Genomic DNA, 16,025 nt, shown 5'->3' on the forward strand with positions numbered 1-16,025 from the left:
TTAAGTCTGGAGTAAGTAATTCACTTCCATTCACTTGTCCTTCCCTTTATTTTTACAAAGTTCTTATCAATCCTCCATTCTTGATCTGCACCATCTGGGCATTAGCAGGAAACTATAGAAAGGGAAGAAGCCCTACTATTCTAATGGGGCCACAGATAATCAGCCAGGGGTCCAGCCCCAGAGAAATACTATTTCAAAAAATTATACTTGTGTATGACAAATGATGGGTGACGTGTGGATTAGGGCAAAAAACTCTGGACTTAGTGTCATGAGGCCCGAGTTTAAGTTCTGGCTATGTCATTTGTTAGAGATGTACCCACGCGTCACCCACTCTATCAGTTTCTTCATCTGTGAATGAGAATAATACATGGTGGTTAAGCAGAAAATCTTAAAAAAAAAATCATCAGGAGGGCAGCTAGGTGGCGCAGTGGATAAAACACTGGCCCTGAAGTCAGGAGGACCTGAGTTCAAATCCGGCCTCAGACCAAACACTTGACATGTACTAGCTGTGTGATCTTGGGCAAGTCACTTAACCCCGATTGCCTCACTTAAAAAAAAAAACCATGAAGAGTCATATAACTGTTAATTATTATTATTATATAGAAAGCATAGTAGCCTGAAAGTTGGGAGACCTGGATTCTGTCCCTAGTTCTGGGACTTCCTGAGCTTGACCTAGTTACTTCCTGTCTCTGCAGCTCCAGTTTCCTCATCTAGATTAAAGGACTGGATTAGAGGTGGTCTCTAAGGCTCTTTCCAGTCCTACAAGTCTATGGTTTCATGACTAAATACTTATAGGATTTGTAGTAATAATAGTGCTCAGTAAACGTTTGTTGACATGGCTTGTTGACTTGATGAGATAAAAGGCAGTTAATACAGGAAGTCTTGTAGGAGAAGGGTATGAATCTGAGTTCAGAATGTGAGAGTGGAGAGAAAGTAGGATGGTTTCTTGGTTGGGATTAACAAACCCTTGTTGTCAATTGTTTAGTTATGTCCAACATTTCACAACCTCATCTGAGGTTTATTTGGCAAAGATACTGGAGTGGTTTGCCATTTCCTTCTCCAGCTCATTTTACTGACGAGGAAACTGAGGGAAATAGGGTTAAGTGATTTGCCCAGGGTCACAAGCTAGTAAATGTCTGAGTCCAAATTTGAATTCAGGTCCTTCTGACTCCAGGCATGGCACTCTATCCACTGTGCCACCTAACTGCCCTTAATAAACTATTTATTGATCTTGTATCAGAGAAGGCAGAGCTTAGTGAAGAAATATGAAAATAAGAAGTCACAAAGTATATTTAAAGAAACAGAGGGTAGACCAGTTTGCCTGGAGTGGAGTATCCTTATAGAAAATAAGGATAGTTTGGGGCTTGAATGCCAAGCCATAAGGTTTGGACACATTTAGAGAGAGAGAGAGAGAAATTTGGGCTTCATGTAAGGAAAAACTGTTTAACAATTTGAGCTGTAAAAAAAGTAGATTGATTTGCATCAAGAAGTAATAGGTTGGTTCCCTATCACTAGACATCATTATATATATTATATACATTATATATACATTATATAGGTGGTAGTTATATACTTTCTTATCAGGGATGCTGAAGAGGGAAATTCCTGTCTAGGAACAGATTGTACTACATGACCCTTAGGGCTTTCTTGAAGTCTGAGATGCTATGATTCTGGGATTCAGAAATATCATTGTGTGTGAACTGGGGACCCATGGAAGGTATTTGAGCACAGGAATGACTACAAAAGTACATTAGGAAGGATGTAGGAGCAGACTGTACACAATGAATTAGAAAAAGAAGGAACTAGAAATAGGGAGACTGGTTAGAATTATTTTTTCGGTAGTCAAAATTAAAAATCAAAGACTCTCTGAATTGCTTAAAATTAGAGAATTTAACAACTCTCTAATCCAATACACAACTAAAGAAGAATGTTCTCTACAACATCCCAATGAAGAGTCATGCACCCTTTGCTTAAAGATGTTCAGTGAAAAGGTTCTCACTAATTTTTAAGGTTACATGTTCCACATTTCAAAATTATAGGATATCAGGCTTTGCAGGGACATCAATGTCTAATCTAACCCTTATCTGGAAAATAATCCCCTCTACAGTATATGTGACAAGTGGTCATCTAGTCTCTATTTGAAGAGAGGATACTACCATGTCCCAAAACAACCCACTCACTTCACAATAGCTGTAATTATTAAGAAGTTGTTTTTTCCCTGGCGTTAAGCCTAAATTTTGACTCTTAGTAACTTTTGCCCTTTGCTCTAAGTTGTGGCCTCTGGAGTCTAGCAGAAATCTAATCCTCTCTATGTGACAGTACTTCAAACACTTGAAGATAGCTATCATATTCCCTCTCCCCTGGAGTCTTTTCTACAGGTTAAACATTCCTGGTTGCTTGAACCAATTTTCATATACGTGGACTTAAAACCCTTCACAATTCTTGTTGCTATTCTCTAGATACTGAGAGCAGCACCTCCTGAGGTCTGGGGTAAGCAGTTTGCTAGCCAGTCATTTACTTCCACTTTCTTGTCCTTCCCTGTTGCCATTTTCTAGATGCTCTTCAGTTTATCAATGTCTTTCCTAAACTGTGGCACCAAGAGCTCTACACAATGCTCCAGATGAGGTCTGATTAAGGCAGAGCACATCTCCTTTTTTGGGAAACTATGCTTTTCAATAGAGTCCAGTAGCCCTTAAAGCTCCAACACAATTTTCATACAGACTGCTTAACCATGCTTCCCTCACATTATACTTGTGAAGCTGTTATTTTAAATCGACTTGTGAAACTTTGCATCAATCCCTATTCAGTGTCATTTTATTAGACACAGCCTGATGTTCTAACCTATAAAGAACCTTTTAGGACCCAGGCTTAGTCATCTGCTGGGTTACTGAGTTCCTAAAAATCACTGAGGTCTGATTGTTAGGAAACTTTTCCTTGCACTGAGGCTAAATTTGTCTTTCTGCAATTTTGATCTATTTCCACTAATTCTCCCTTCTGGTGTCAAGCAACACAGAACTACTCTTTCTTCTACATTACAGGCTTCAGATACTCAAAGAGTGTTCTCATATTTCTCATCCACGTCTTTTTTTCGAGAAAGTTGCAAAGTGATAGAACACTGAGCCTGGGGTCAGATAGACCTGAGTTCAAATCAGACCCTTACTAGCTGTGTAATTGACTGGGCAAGTCACTTAACCTCCTCAGCTTCAAAATGGGGACAGTAATACTACCTAATGTCTAAGATTGTTGTGAAGATCAAATAAGATAATATTTGTAAAGCACTTAGCACAAGTACTATATAAATGCTAGTTACTATTATTATTATCCCATCCTCCTTTGAAATGGATTCAAAGTTCTTCCAAAAAAATGACTTTTTTTTGATTGATGGATTTTTTGATGGATTTTTTTTGATTGTTGGATTTTTTCTTCTAAATTTTAAAATATTTTCTTTGCTTTTCAGAATTCCTATTTTGATGTTTAAATGGGTTTTAAAATTTTGTTGTTTTTCTACGTTTTTTTAGTTGCATGCCCAACTCATTGATCTGTCCTTTCTCTTTTTTGTTTATGAAAATGTTTAGAGATAAAATTTCACCTCAAAACTCCTTTATCTGCATTTGTTATTTTTTACTGTCACTTTAAAATATATAGTTTACTTATTTTGTTAACTATTTTTCAGTTACACGTAAAATATTTTTAACAATCATTTTTTAAAATGTTGAGTCCCAAAATCTTTCCTTCCTTCTTCCCCCCGCCTCGAGAAGGCAATTTGATATATTATATCTATTGATATATGAAGTTGCACAGAAATATTTCCATATTAGCCATGTTGCAAAATAAAACACAGATAAAAAGTAAGAAAGAAAGTTCAAGAAGTATGCTTCAACCTTTATTCAGAATTTATCAGTTCTCTATCTGGAGATGGATAGCATCTTTCATCATGGGTCCTTTGGAATTCTCTTGATCATTCTCTTAGTCAGAGTAACTAAGTCTTTCACAGTTGATCATCCTTACAATATTGCTGTTACTGTGTACAATTCTCTCCTGGTCCCACTCACTTCATTTTGCATGAGTTCATATAAATCTTCCCAGGTTTTGTGAAACCATCTGGTCTGTCATTTCTTATAGCACAATAGTATTCCATCACAATCATATACTTGTTCAGCCATTTGCCAAATGATGGTCTTCTTGATTTCCAATTCTCTGCCACCATGAAAAGAGTTATAAATATTTTTGGACATATAGATCCTTTTCCCTTTTCTTTAATCTCTTTTGAATACAGACCTAATAGTGGTATTTCTGGGTCAAAGGGTATACATAGTTTTACAGTTCTTTAAATATAGGTCCAAATTGTTCTCCAGAATGGTTGGATCAGTTCACAATTTCACCAACAGTACATTAGTGTCCCATTTTTTTTTCTACATCACCTCCAGCATTTGTCATTTGGCTTAGTCTCTACCAAACTGCTTTCTAGTTTTCCTAGCAATTTTTGTCAAATGGTGAGTTGGTGAGTTCTTGTCCCAAAATCTTGGATCTTTGAGTTTATCAAACACTAGATTATTATTGCTTTCTCTCCCTCTTGACCAAAAGTTCTCCTTTGCTCTCATGAACTATGACCTGGAAGTGAGTATAGGCAATGCAGTTGCCAAAAATGTCTGGTCAAACATGCAGTGCTAGCACAGGGGGCCCCTATAATCTCTTTCTTACCAGTTGGCAGGTCCCCTTACAATCTCTCGCTTGAGAGCTTTCAAAGCCAAAACTGACTTCTGTCACCATGACTTGGTCCTACCACTAGTGTTTCATCCATGTAGGTTCTTTATTTCTTTATTCATTAATTCATAATTTATTTATTTATTTTAATTTGTGGAATAAAGCAGGCATTCCATAACATAATTCTATAAAAATGATTGCACATGAAATTGATAATCTGTTATATACAACTTGCTATTCCTTTAAAATATGTCATAGTTATCATGTAAATGTATTTTTCCTTGTCTCTTCCCAACCCAACCTAGTGATGGCTACCATTACACACAAATATGTATATATGTGTAAAATCATTCCATATATATTTCTATTTATCAGATTTTTCTCTGTATGTAGATGGTGTCTTCCTTCATATGTCCTTTGTAATTAATTTGGGTTTTTATAATAGTCAAAATGATCTGCACTCAAAGTTGTTCTTAAAACAATATTGCTGTTACTGTGTACAATGGTCTCTTGGTTCTACTCATTTCACTCTTCATTATTTCATTCAAGTCTCTCCATGTTTTTTCTAAGATCATCAAACTCATCATTTCTTATAGCACAGTAGTATATATTACAATCATATATTATAATTTGTTCAACCATCCCCAATTTACAGGTATCACTGCAATTTCCAGTTCTTTGCCATCACACAAAGAGCTTCTATAAATATTTTAGAACATATAGGTTCTTATCTTTTTTCCCTAATCATCTTGGAAATAGACCTAGTATGGCTAGGTTCTGGGTTGTGGGCCAGGCTCCACTTCCATGTCATAGGTCTCTCTGTTTAACCTCCTAAGTTGTCTGGGGTTGGAAGAATGTCTCACTTTGACCTTTTGTTGACTTTGACACTCCAGAATTTGATTTGAGGTGTTATTTTAAAGTTGTTTGGAAAGGAATGTTGATAGACCTCATCTGAATGCTTTCTCTTCTCTGCCATCTTGGCTTCACCCCCTGAGAGTCCTGTCTCTTTCTTTGACTAAATTATCATTTCTGTGATCTGTTCTTTGATTTACTAATTCTTCAGGATTTAGTTATTTAATCTCCAATTCATTTTAATCTTTTCTTCAAAGGTCTATTATTGAATACAATTTTATTTCATTTTGGTCGGTAAGGATATGTTTAGTATTTCTCTTCTTTTGCCCAGTCTGTGATCATAGGTTCTTATACTTTCATTCTTGACTTTTATCCCCCCTCCCCTCCCCCTTTAACAATCTACTCTCCAAAGTTGAAGTTTGTTTTGCTTATGGTTAATCTTCTTAACTCTATTCCCCTCTCCCCATTCCCACCTGCTTCTCTGTTAAGTTTAATACATTTCTACATAAAGTCTTTATTTAAGGGGCAGCTAGGTAGTGCAGTGGATAGAGCTCTGACCTTGGAGTCAGAAGGACCTGAGTTCAAATCCGACCTCAGACACTTGACACTTACTAGCTGTGTGACCCTGGGCAAGTCATTTGACCCCAACTGCCTCACCAAAAATAAATAAAGTCTCTATTTACCTGTGTGTGTCTGTTTAACCCTCTTCTGTCCCATTTAGATGCAAATAAAGTTCAAGTGCAGACTACTCTGACTCCTTCTTCTGGGTTTGTATAGCCTTTTTCTCATGTATCCCCAATTATGTGAGTTGCACCCTCTTCTATAATATATTTATTTTTCCTTCTGTTTTCTTTCTTCTTTTAAGATCATGAAAATAGGAAGAAAATATAATACTCCCAGAACCTCTGATGTAATTGCTCACTCTATGACTCTTAAAGACATTAGATTTCTGAAAGGATACATATTTCTTTTCTCTTTATTAGAACTTAAGCCCTTCATCACCATTTGATCCCATATAATTGTCAAATGTACTTGTCTTGCTATGTTTCTCTTGACTCCCATATATGTATTTCAAAGTTGAAACTCAGCTCTGGTCTTTTCATCAGGATTTGTAAAAGTCCTCTATTTTTTTAAAGATATACCCCCCCCCTCCAGCTTCCCTTCCTAAGATTATACTTATTTTTGCCAGGTAAGTTTTATTGGTTGTAACCCTTTTGCTTTGTAGAATAATTCATTTCAGGTTCTTTTCTTTTTTTATAGTATTTTCCAGTTATGTGATCTTGAGTGTGATTCCTCTGTACTTAAATTCTTTCTTTCTGGATGCTGTGGAAGCTCTGGATTTTGGCTATGACATTTCCAGAAGTTTTAATTTTGAGACTTCCTTTAGGAGGTTATCAGTTAAATCATTTTACTCTCTCTCTTCCCTCTGGTTCTAATAAGTTTGGGAAGTTTTCACTCATGATTTCTTGAAATATGGAATCTAGGTTCCTTTCTGGTCAAGGTTTCCAGGTAGTCCAGTGATTCTTAGATTATCATTCTTTGTCTTGCTTCTTAGGTGAGTTATTTTTGGTAGGAGACAGCTTATATTTTTGTCCATTTTTAAGTCTTCATTTTCTCAGCCTCTGTCCTTTCCCCTAAAGCTGGCATGACACAGAGTCAGAAAAGGATACTGCACTAGTATGATTTAAGAGGCAATGTAAGCACTTGCTAGAAAAAGAAAACAAAACAAAAACCTTTCCTCATTATTTTCTTTTTGTGCCTAGCTGGAAATTCTAAATTTTTGTGTCACTTTTCTGAGCTATATGATAAAAGCAAGAGTATTGTGTAGGAGAAGATACAGTGGAAAGAGCATGGGTTCTAGAGTCAGAAGAAATAAGGTCAAATCTCTCCTCTGATACTTCCTGTATGACCTTGGACAAAATGCTTATCCTCCCTGGATCTCAGTTTTCTCATCTGTAAAATGAAGGGTTTGGACTAGACGAATCTCTGTAGTTGAGTCTCTTCCAGAACTAGATTTGTGATATTCTGAACAGGCACAGTCAAAATACCTACATATTACTTAGGGGTAGACAGCCTTCACTCATTAATATAGAAACATGGATTAATTTGGAAGATTAGCTAGTTGTCACCATAGAGAACAGGGTCCTAATGGAATAGAATGGACAGAAAAGATAGGATTTGTTTTGACAAGACTATGGAGTTGGTAAGCATCAGGAAAGGTTTTAGACAATATTTAGGGAAGGTGTCTCTTTGAGCCTTGAATATTTGGGGCCAATATGAGGCTACTGGCTACCTTTAACTTCTGAAAGGGACAAGGATGTCAAAAGTATGCAATAATCAGCTTCTTTCCTTTCTGAAACTACTTTGATTCTATCAGATATTTTTGGTTTGGGATCTAGATCAGCACTTCCTAACCTGTGAGTTGCAACCCTGTATGGGGTCATGTAAATGAATGTGGCATTTGTGAAAAATTTGGTGACAGTTAAAGGTTTCTGAAAACTCAATGACCAAAAATTAATTCAAAATCAAAAGTGTAATGAATCTGAGGTGCTTCTGGCAGTGCTCTCCTGTATGGACTTCATTCACGACTTCATTGAAGCCTTGGTTCTGAGCACACAACATGCGCACTTTGCACTATGCATGTGATCATGCCACAAAACTCCAATAAAAACTGCCAGAAACATGTCAGTTTAGATTCGAGACTATTTTATGTTATGAATTGCGGTGTTTTTACTGTACATACAAAGTTTTCTGCTCTTACAGAAACATAATAGTTTAATTATGGAAAATAAAGACTTTATATTTTCCTAGCATCATTCCTCAGCATGCAAGTATCAAATTAGTATATCTTTGGATTGTATTGTGTTAAAATGTTTGATTTTAAAAATTGCTGTTATCTCCTTCTTTTACAGAAATATAAGTGTTTAATTGCAACAAGTAAAGACAAAAGCCCTTTAGTAATATTTCTCCATCATCACCACTGAATGTATATGTAAGTGTGAACATCAATTTTTAAAATCAAGCACAAATAAATGTAATTCCATAAACTAAAGCTAGTATTTATTTGAGAAATTATTAGCAATATTTATTTATATGTTAGGATAAAAGTATTTGTTGGATGGATGTTACTTGTATGGATAAGTGACAAAATTTAGACAGAAAAGGTAAAAATGCTGATGACAATGCATCAGTCTTCACTATCAGGTTGTAGTACACCTAAATTGACTATATATATGTGTGTGTATATATATCTATATATATAGATATATATATATAGATATATATATAGATATATATATAGACTCATGGGGCTCTGAAGTTTAAACAGATTATTGAAATTGAAATATGACATTATATTTTTGATGGAGCAGAAATCCAATTTTGCTAATTTTTTTCATAATGACTTATGGCTTTCAAAACTGTGTTATTCATTAGATATATATGAAAAACTCAGTGATTCAAACATGTTGCTTCAAGGAAAAATTGTAACATTTACGTTAAAAGATAAAGTTGAAAGTTTTACTAAAAAATGTTAACATATGGAAGAATAGAGTAGAAAATGGTTCTTTAGAAATGTTTACAGCTACAGATGATTTTATAATTGAAAATAACCTTCCCAAATATTTAATTGTAAGAGTTATAATTGATCATCTGAAGTGCCTGGAGACACAGTTTCAGAAATACTTCCCTTCAAATTTTGATTCTAAAAGCTAAGTTGAGTGCATCAACTATACTCAATTGAAATAAAAAAAAATGTTAGTCATCTGACATTAAAAGTTCAGGAAGAATTTGCCAAGTTATCAAGAGACACAGGTTTAAAACTAGAGTTTCCTAAAAAATCATTAAATGAATTTTGGCTTGTGATTAGGATAGAATTTCCAACCATTTTTGAAATGGCTCTAAACGTATTTCTGCCATTTTGTACTACATGTTTATGCAAAATGGCATTCTCAGCATTGACGATTATAAAATCAAAACATCAATCAACACTGAAAAAGATGGTCTACATCCTGCAGTATCAAATATTCCACCAAAATTTAATTCTTTACATAAAAATAAGCAAGCACATTCATTTTATTAGTATGCAAATTTGCTTTCATCTTTAATAAATGGTAAAATTATATGTATTTCAAAGAATTATTTTAAAATACATTTCTTTATTATTTTTTTATCAATAGATGTTTGATTTGTATGCCTATTTTACATATCTATATACCTAGAGTCAGATAAAAATTTCTCAGGCATGTGTGGGTCATGTGTGGAAAAAGTTTAAGAAGCACCGGTCTAGATTAGCCTGTTCTGGACTCCTTAAATTCTTAGCTGCTTCTGGAGTGCTTAGAAGTTAACTTTAGGGGCAGCTAGGTGGCGCAGTAGATAGAGCACCAGCCCTAGAGTCAGAAGGACCTGAGTTCAAATCTGGCCTTAGACCAAACACTTGACACACTTACTAGCTGTGTGATCCTGGGCAAGTCACTTAACCCCAATTACCTTAAAAAAAAAGTTAACTTTAAAGGACTCAGAGAGATGAAATCACTTCTGGTCACTACAGATTTGTTTTGCTATTTGAAGGCTTTAGGGGTGAATGAAATTTTACCATGCGAGACATCCCAGTATTTACTTGAGATGTCCCTACACTGTGGCCAAAATACATAGGTATTCGTCAACCAACCTCATTTTTATGAGTCATAGATTCAGAGAAAAAAGGGACCTGAGAAAATTGTCTAGTCCAACCCTTTCATTTTTATGCCTGAGGAAATTGATATCCAGAAAGGTTTAGTGACTTGAATAATGTCCCACAGACAGAAAGTAGCAGAGCTGGTTTCTCTTCAACTCCTGTCTGGTTAGATCTCAACCTAAAACCAGGGAAGATTTGGGAAGCCCACCCACCTGGTGTGGGCAGGAAGAAAAGCAAAGTCAGGTTCAGAAAACTCTTAGAGGATAGGAGGATAAAGATTCAATTCAATTTAATAAACATTTATTATAGTTTCCAACTACATACCAGACTAGGTTCTGGGGATACAAAGACAGAAATGAAAACTGTCTCTACACTCAAGAAGTTGTATTCTATTGGAAAGAATAACTAACACAATCAGAAAAAATTATATGAACTAGCAAAAGACGAAGGAAACTGGAGGGTTGTCCCTTCCACTCAGGTTGCTATATCTCACCTGTCTTTCTTTGTGCCTTCTTAGGATCATGATCAGAAAGAAATGGACACTGGAAATTGGAGCAAGGTGACAGAGTTTATCATCTTGGGCTTTCCACAGCTTCAGGGTGTCCAGACTTACCTCTTTTTCCTACTGCTTCTCATCTACCTTATCACCATCCTGGGAAACTTATTGATCTTTCTGGTGGTCAGATTGGATGTTAAGCTCCACACACCAATGTACCAATTTATTAGTGTCCTTTCTCTCCTTGAGCTTGGATACACAGCTACTACCATCCCTAAGATGCTTGCTAACCTTCTCAGCAAAAAGAAGACTATCTCATTTTCTGGCTGTCTCCTTCAGATCTACTTTTTTCACTCTTTTGGAGCTTCTGAGTGCTACCTTCTCACAGCCATGGCTTATGACAGATATCTGGCCATCTGCCAGCCCCTCCAATATCCTACCCTTATGACTCCAGCACTCTGTACCAAGATGGCTGCAGGTTGCTGGCTGGGTGGCTTGGCAGGGCCAATAATTGAAATCTCCTTGGTTTCTCAGCTCCCCTTCTGTGGCCCCAATTGCATTCAGCATATCTTTTGTGACTTTCCCCCCATATTAAGTCTGGCTTGCACAGACACCTCCATCAACATCCTGGTGGACTTTATAATCAACTCCTGCAAGATCTTAGTAACCTTCCTATTGATCCTCACCTCCTATGTTCAGATTATCCTAACTGTCCTCAGAATACCTTCAGCTGAGGGCAAGAAGAAAGCATTTTCCACTTGTGCCTCCCACCTTGCTGTGGTCCTCATCTTCTTTGGGGGTATCCTCTTCATGTATGTGAGACTGAAGAAGAGTTACTCACTTGATTATGATCGAGCACTGGCTGTTGTCTACTCCATACTCACACCCTTCCTTAACCCCTTCATCTATAGTCTACGCAATAAGGAGATCAAGGATGCTTTGAGGAGGCAGTTGCAGAGGGCAGGGATCCCACATGCTGATCCATAAGTGTCATGGTCTATAAGGGAAGTGGGAAAGGAGGGGTTTGGCTTGTTGGTGTGGAGTATATTGGGAAGGATCAATTTTCTGGGGCAAGAAATAATACTGTCAACTTTTATTTTCCAGTTTTGAGGATGGAACTTTGAGGCTGAACAAATTCCTTTCAACTCCTCTATCAATTTCCTCATTTCCTTCCCTGACTTCATCAATATGTAACACTAGGGGTTACTGTATATTGCAAGGCTTAGGAGGTCAGAATGGACATGAAACTGAAGTCACACATCCACTCCTTTTTATTCTTTTCTCCCTAAACCACCTCAGGTCTGCCAGTGGGTCAACAAAGTTAAACTAAACTTTAAATCTAAAAAAAGTTTTGAAGAATGAAAGCTCCCAAATTTCCCATTATAGGTATGCTTTCGGAAGCTTGTCACTAGTAAAAATATTAGATAAATGACATAACCTAAGCCCCTAGTTAAAGAGAGTTTCTCTAACAGTGGATTAGAGAATAAGGTTCCTAGCCTAGTGCTAAAAGAAAACATCTCAGATAATATCTTTGTGTGTGGCTAAAACTGTAAGAAATGTCCCATTGCACCTTCAAACCATGAAAGGGCACAAGGAAATACATATGAATGAGCCGAGATGTTTGTGAAAAGTGAAACTAGTTTACTAAAAAGATGTGCAGTTTCTAGCAGACTCAAGAGGGGAGCTCAGAAATAGGACATATTGTATCTAACCAAATTACTTCACATCTTCATAGTACATTTGTTTTTTCAGCACTCCAACCACATGGAGCAGTGGCAGCAAAAAAGAGCAGCCTTTATGTATTTCTGTTTGCCCCCACTGTTGTCACTTCTTCCCATAGGCCTAGAAGAGGAAACTGTTTCATCTACTGACCATGACACTGCTGATGTTAAAATTGCTCTCTGCCACATTTTGTACTCTCCACTGCCAGTGCTGATTGGGAAATAGCCAGTCCCATTCTCCTATCACTTGTCTTTTTCAAATTCCTTCCAAAAGCCTCTTTAAGTCTTATCACCACCCCAAAGTCATATGATATTTCCTTAGCTCAGGAAACAATTAAAAACTCAAAATTCCAGAAGTTTTTGAGTCTAAAGCATCCTTCCTACTGTTGGGGAGTCCTTTGAGGTGGCTGTTACAAGTGAATTCAATGAATTAAGCATCTACTAGGGGCAAGAGTCTAGGAATGCGAAGGTGGAAAACAATCCAGTCTCTATCCTAAAGGAACTGCATTTTAATGAGAAGAATATGATGTATACTTAAAAACTTGATATGAGGGGCTTGAGAAATATTTGAGAACAAAAAAAGATAAATTTCAACTGGGAGAGAAGACTTCATTTTCTCCAAATATAATTATTGCAATTGACACGTAGTTCTTTAAACTCATTTTATCTTTTTGGCCTCATAACAGTCCCATAAAATCTAAGAAAACTGAAACTATAAGAGGATAAAAATTTGTCCATGGATATAGAGCCAGTGAATTTTAGAGTTAGAATTTGAATCTAGACAAAGAACTATGGTTTCCATCAACTGGAAAATGGCTGAACAAATTATAGCACATGAATGTAATGTTATCATGCCATAAGAAATGATGAAATGGATAGATTCAGAGGAACGTTGAGAAACTTGTATGAAACTGATACAGAGTGAAGAGAGCAGAACAAAGAAAACAATTTTTATAATAACAATGTTGTAAAGACAAACCATGTTGAAAGTCTTAATGCTAATCAATGCAATGGCCATGCTATCCACTTTCTGACCAAGAGGAGATGGGTTTAAAATACAAGACAACATATATATTTTGGACATGGCCAACATGGAAAAAATTTATTTTGCTTGGCTACATATTCATTATAAGGTTTCGGTTTTCCTTTTTTATGGGTGTGTGTGTGTGTGTGTGTGAAAGAAAGAAAATAAATGCTTGTCAATTAAAAAAAATAAATTAGACTGTAAGCTTCTGGAAAGCAGGGACTACTTTTTATATTTCTTTTTATCCCTGGTGCTTAGCATATTGCTTAAGCACATAGTAAGCGCTGATACTGTTTGTTCACCAAATCTTCCTGACTGAGAGTCAGCTGCTTAATCTAGTCAGCTGTAGTATGCTACCTCTTAAAGATCTCAAAGAATTTTAATTCCTAGCTTCTTATTGGTCCTTCTCATTTCACAGATGAGACAATTAAGGCCCAGATAGGTTAAATGACTCACCTGGGATCACATAGATAGTAAATGACTCAAATCCATATTTTCTGACTCGGGTGTGGTTGTCTGTACATTATGTCAATATTCATTCAGATATCTAGATGATAATTTGTAATGGATGTGAAAGAGTAGGGATTTTTAACACTTTGTATGTCATGGACCCTTTTGGCCATCTATCAAAACTTATGAACTCCTCTCAAAATAATATTTTAAATGTATAAAATGAAATACATTGGATTACACAGGAAACCAAACATATGGAAGTATCGTTATCCACATTTAAATAAAAAAAAACAAGTTCATATACAGCAAGTTCAGAACTCCTGGTATAAAGTAAATTCATGCATGGAGAGGAGGTTTTAAATTGAACCTCTAAGGCACCTTCTAATTATAGGATTCCATTATTCTACTTAGTAGGAGAGTGAGGATTAGAACACAGAATTTCTTGATGCCAATTTTACCATATGCCATGCCATTCCTCAATGTCAGGAAAATATACATTTATTCAGTCATTTCAGTTGTGTCTGATTCTTTGTGAACCCATTTGGGGTTTTCTTGGCAAAGATATTGCAGTGGTTTGCCATTTCCTTTTCCAACTCATTTTATAGGTGAGCAAATTGAGGCAAACAAAGTTAAGTGACTTGGCTAGGGTCACATAGGTAGTATCTGAGGCTGGATTTGAACTCAAGAAGATGAGTCTTCTTGACTCTAGGCCTAGCATTCTGTGCACTATGGTACCACTTAGCTGCCCTTTATAAAGCTATACCCATTTCACCCATCTTAATTCATGGTCAGAAATACTCCTCTCACTACTTTGTCCTCAGTGTGTATCTCAGCTTCTAATAAAGACCCAACCATCAGCCACTGCTGTTTTGATGACTCTGCTACCATTGCCTATTCTTACCTTTCAAAGTTGATAAAGTTGTCACCTAGTGCATATAGTCAGGAAGAGAGAAACCCCTGTTCTCCCCTAAAGGGCAGTTCCCTCTCGTAAGTCCTTCACCCCTGGATTCAACCTCCCGTTGACTCACTGGCTGTGAATTATCTTGCTGTTTTTGCCCACAGTTCCATGGGGGAAGACTGGTTCTCTTCAACCACTGACAAGATATTTCTTGTGTGGCATTATTTGCTTTCATACAGTGACCTAAAGCCTTTATTATTCTTTCAAATTGATAAAGGATTTAATGATACCTAGCTTACTTTTGATTTCCTGAATTGAGAATTCTGGCACTTTTGTGATTAATTATAGTGAGGATGGACCCCTGTACATACATAGAATTGATAAAAATGTTAAATAGCCCAGGGTCAAATACTGATACCTGTAGTATTCCAACAGAGAGGCTCCTTATGTTGACAATGAACTATTAACAATTTCTCTTTAAGCCCAATTACCGAACTAGTTCTGAATGCATCTGATTGAATTATTATCTAATCCATATCTCCCCACGTTTTCCACAAAAAATAGTATGAAATACTTAATCATAAATTTGTTAAAATCTAGGTAAACTATATTTACAACATCCCCCTTATTGTCTTGTTTGCTAATCCTGTCAAAAAAGGAAATGAAGTTAGTCTGCCATGATCAATTTTTGATGAAACCATTCTAACTCATTGTAATCACTTTCCTTTCTAATCTCTTGCAACCATTTTTTTGATTATGTGTTCCAGAATTTTCTTGAAATCAAAATTAATCTCACTGTTTTACAGTTTGCAGACTCTGTTCTCTTCATGTTTTTTTTTTCAAAATTAAGTCAACACATGTTCTTCTCCAATCCTACATAACCACCCTCATTTTTCATGATCTTTCAGGTATCACTGATAGTATTCAACATCACAGTTTCTAGTCCTTTCAGGACCTCCAAAATGTAGTTTATCTGAGCTGTGCAATTAGAATTCATCAAATTCATCAAAAAGTAGCTAGATGATTTCTTATTAAGTCCTCAATTATTTTGGGTAACCACTCCTTGTTGATAATTTTTAATCTCTTGTCCAGTGTGAAGGCCATTTTTCTTGGGAGATTAAAAAAATAAGACTTGAAGAGCTCTAATTTCTCTCATTTGTCTATTTTCATGGTCAAATTCAGGGAGCTAGCTCAAACCTCGA

At 36.2% G+C, this 16,025-nt stretch overlaps 1 protein-coding gene across 1 annotated transcript; it reads left to right on the top strand.

Annotated features, from left to right (window-relative positions):
• The first annotated feature begins 10,766 nt into the window (after positions 1–10,766).
• LOC114026403 (olfactory receptor 6N1) lies at positions 10,767–11,714 on the top strand. Its single transcript, XM_027840094.1, has one exon. The coding sequence runs from the start codon at positions 10,767–10,769 to the stop codon at positions 11,712–11,714; it is 948 nt and encodes a 315-aa protein (XP_027695895.1).
• Positions 11,715–16,025: the final 4,311 nt, after the last annotated feature.

This window comes from Vombatus ursinus, unplaced genomic scaffold, assembly GCF_900497805.2.
Source record: "Vombatus ursinus unplaced genomic scaffold, bare-nosed wombat genome assembly UNPS02014838.1, whole genome shotgun sequence".
Taxonomy (NCBI): domain Eukaryota; kingdom Metazoa; phylum Chordata; class Mammalia; order Diprotodontia; family Vombatidae; genus Vombatus; species Vombatus ursinus.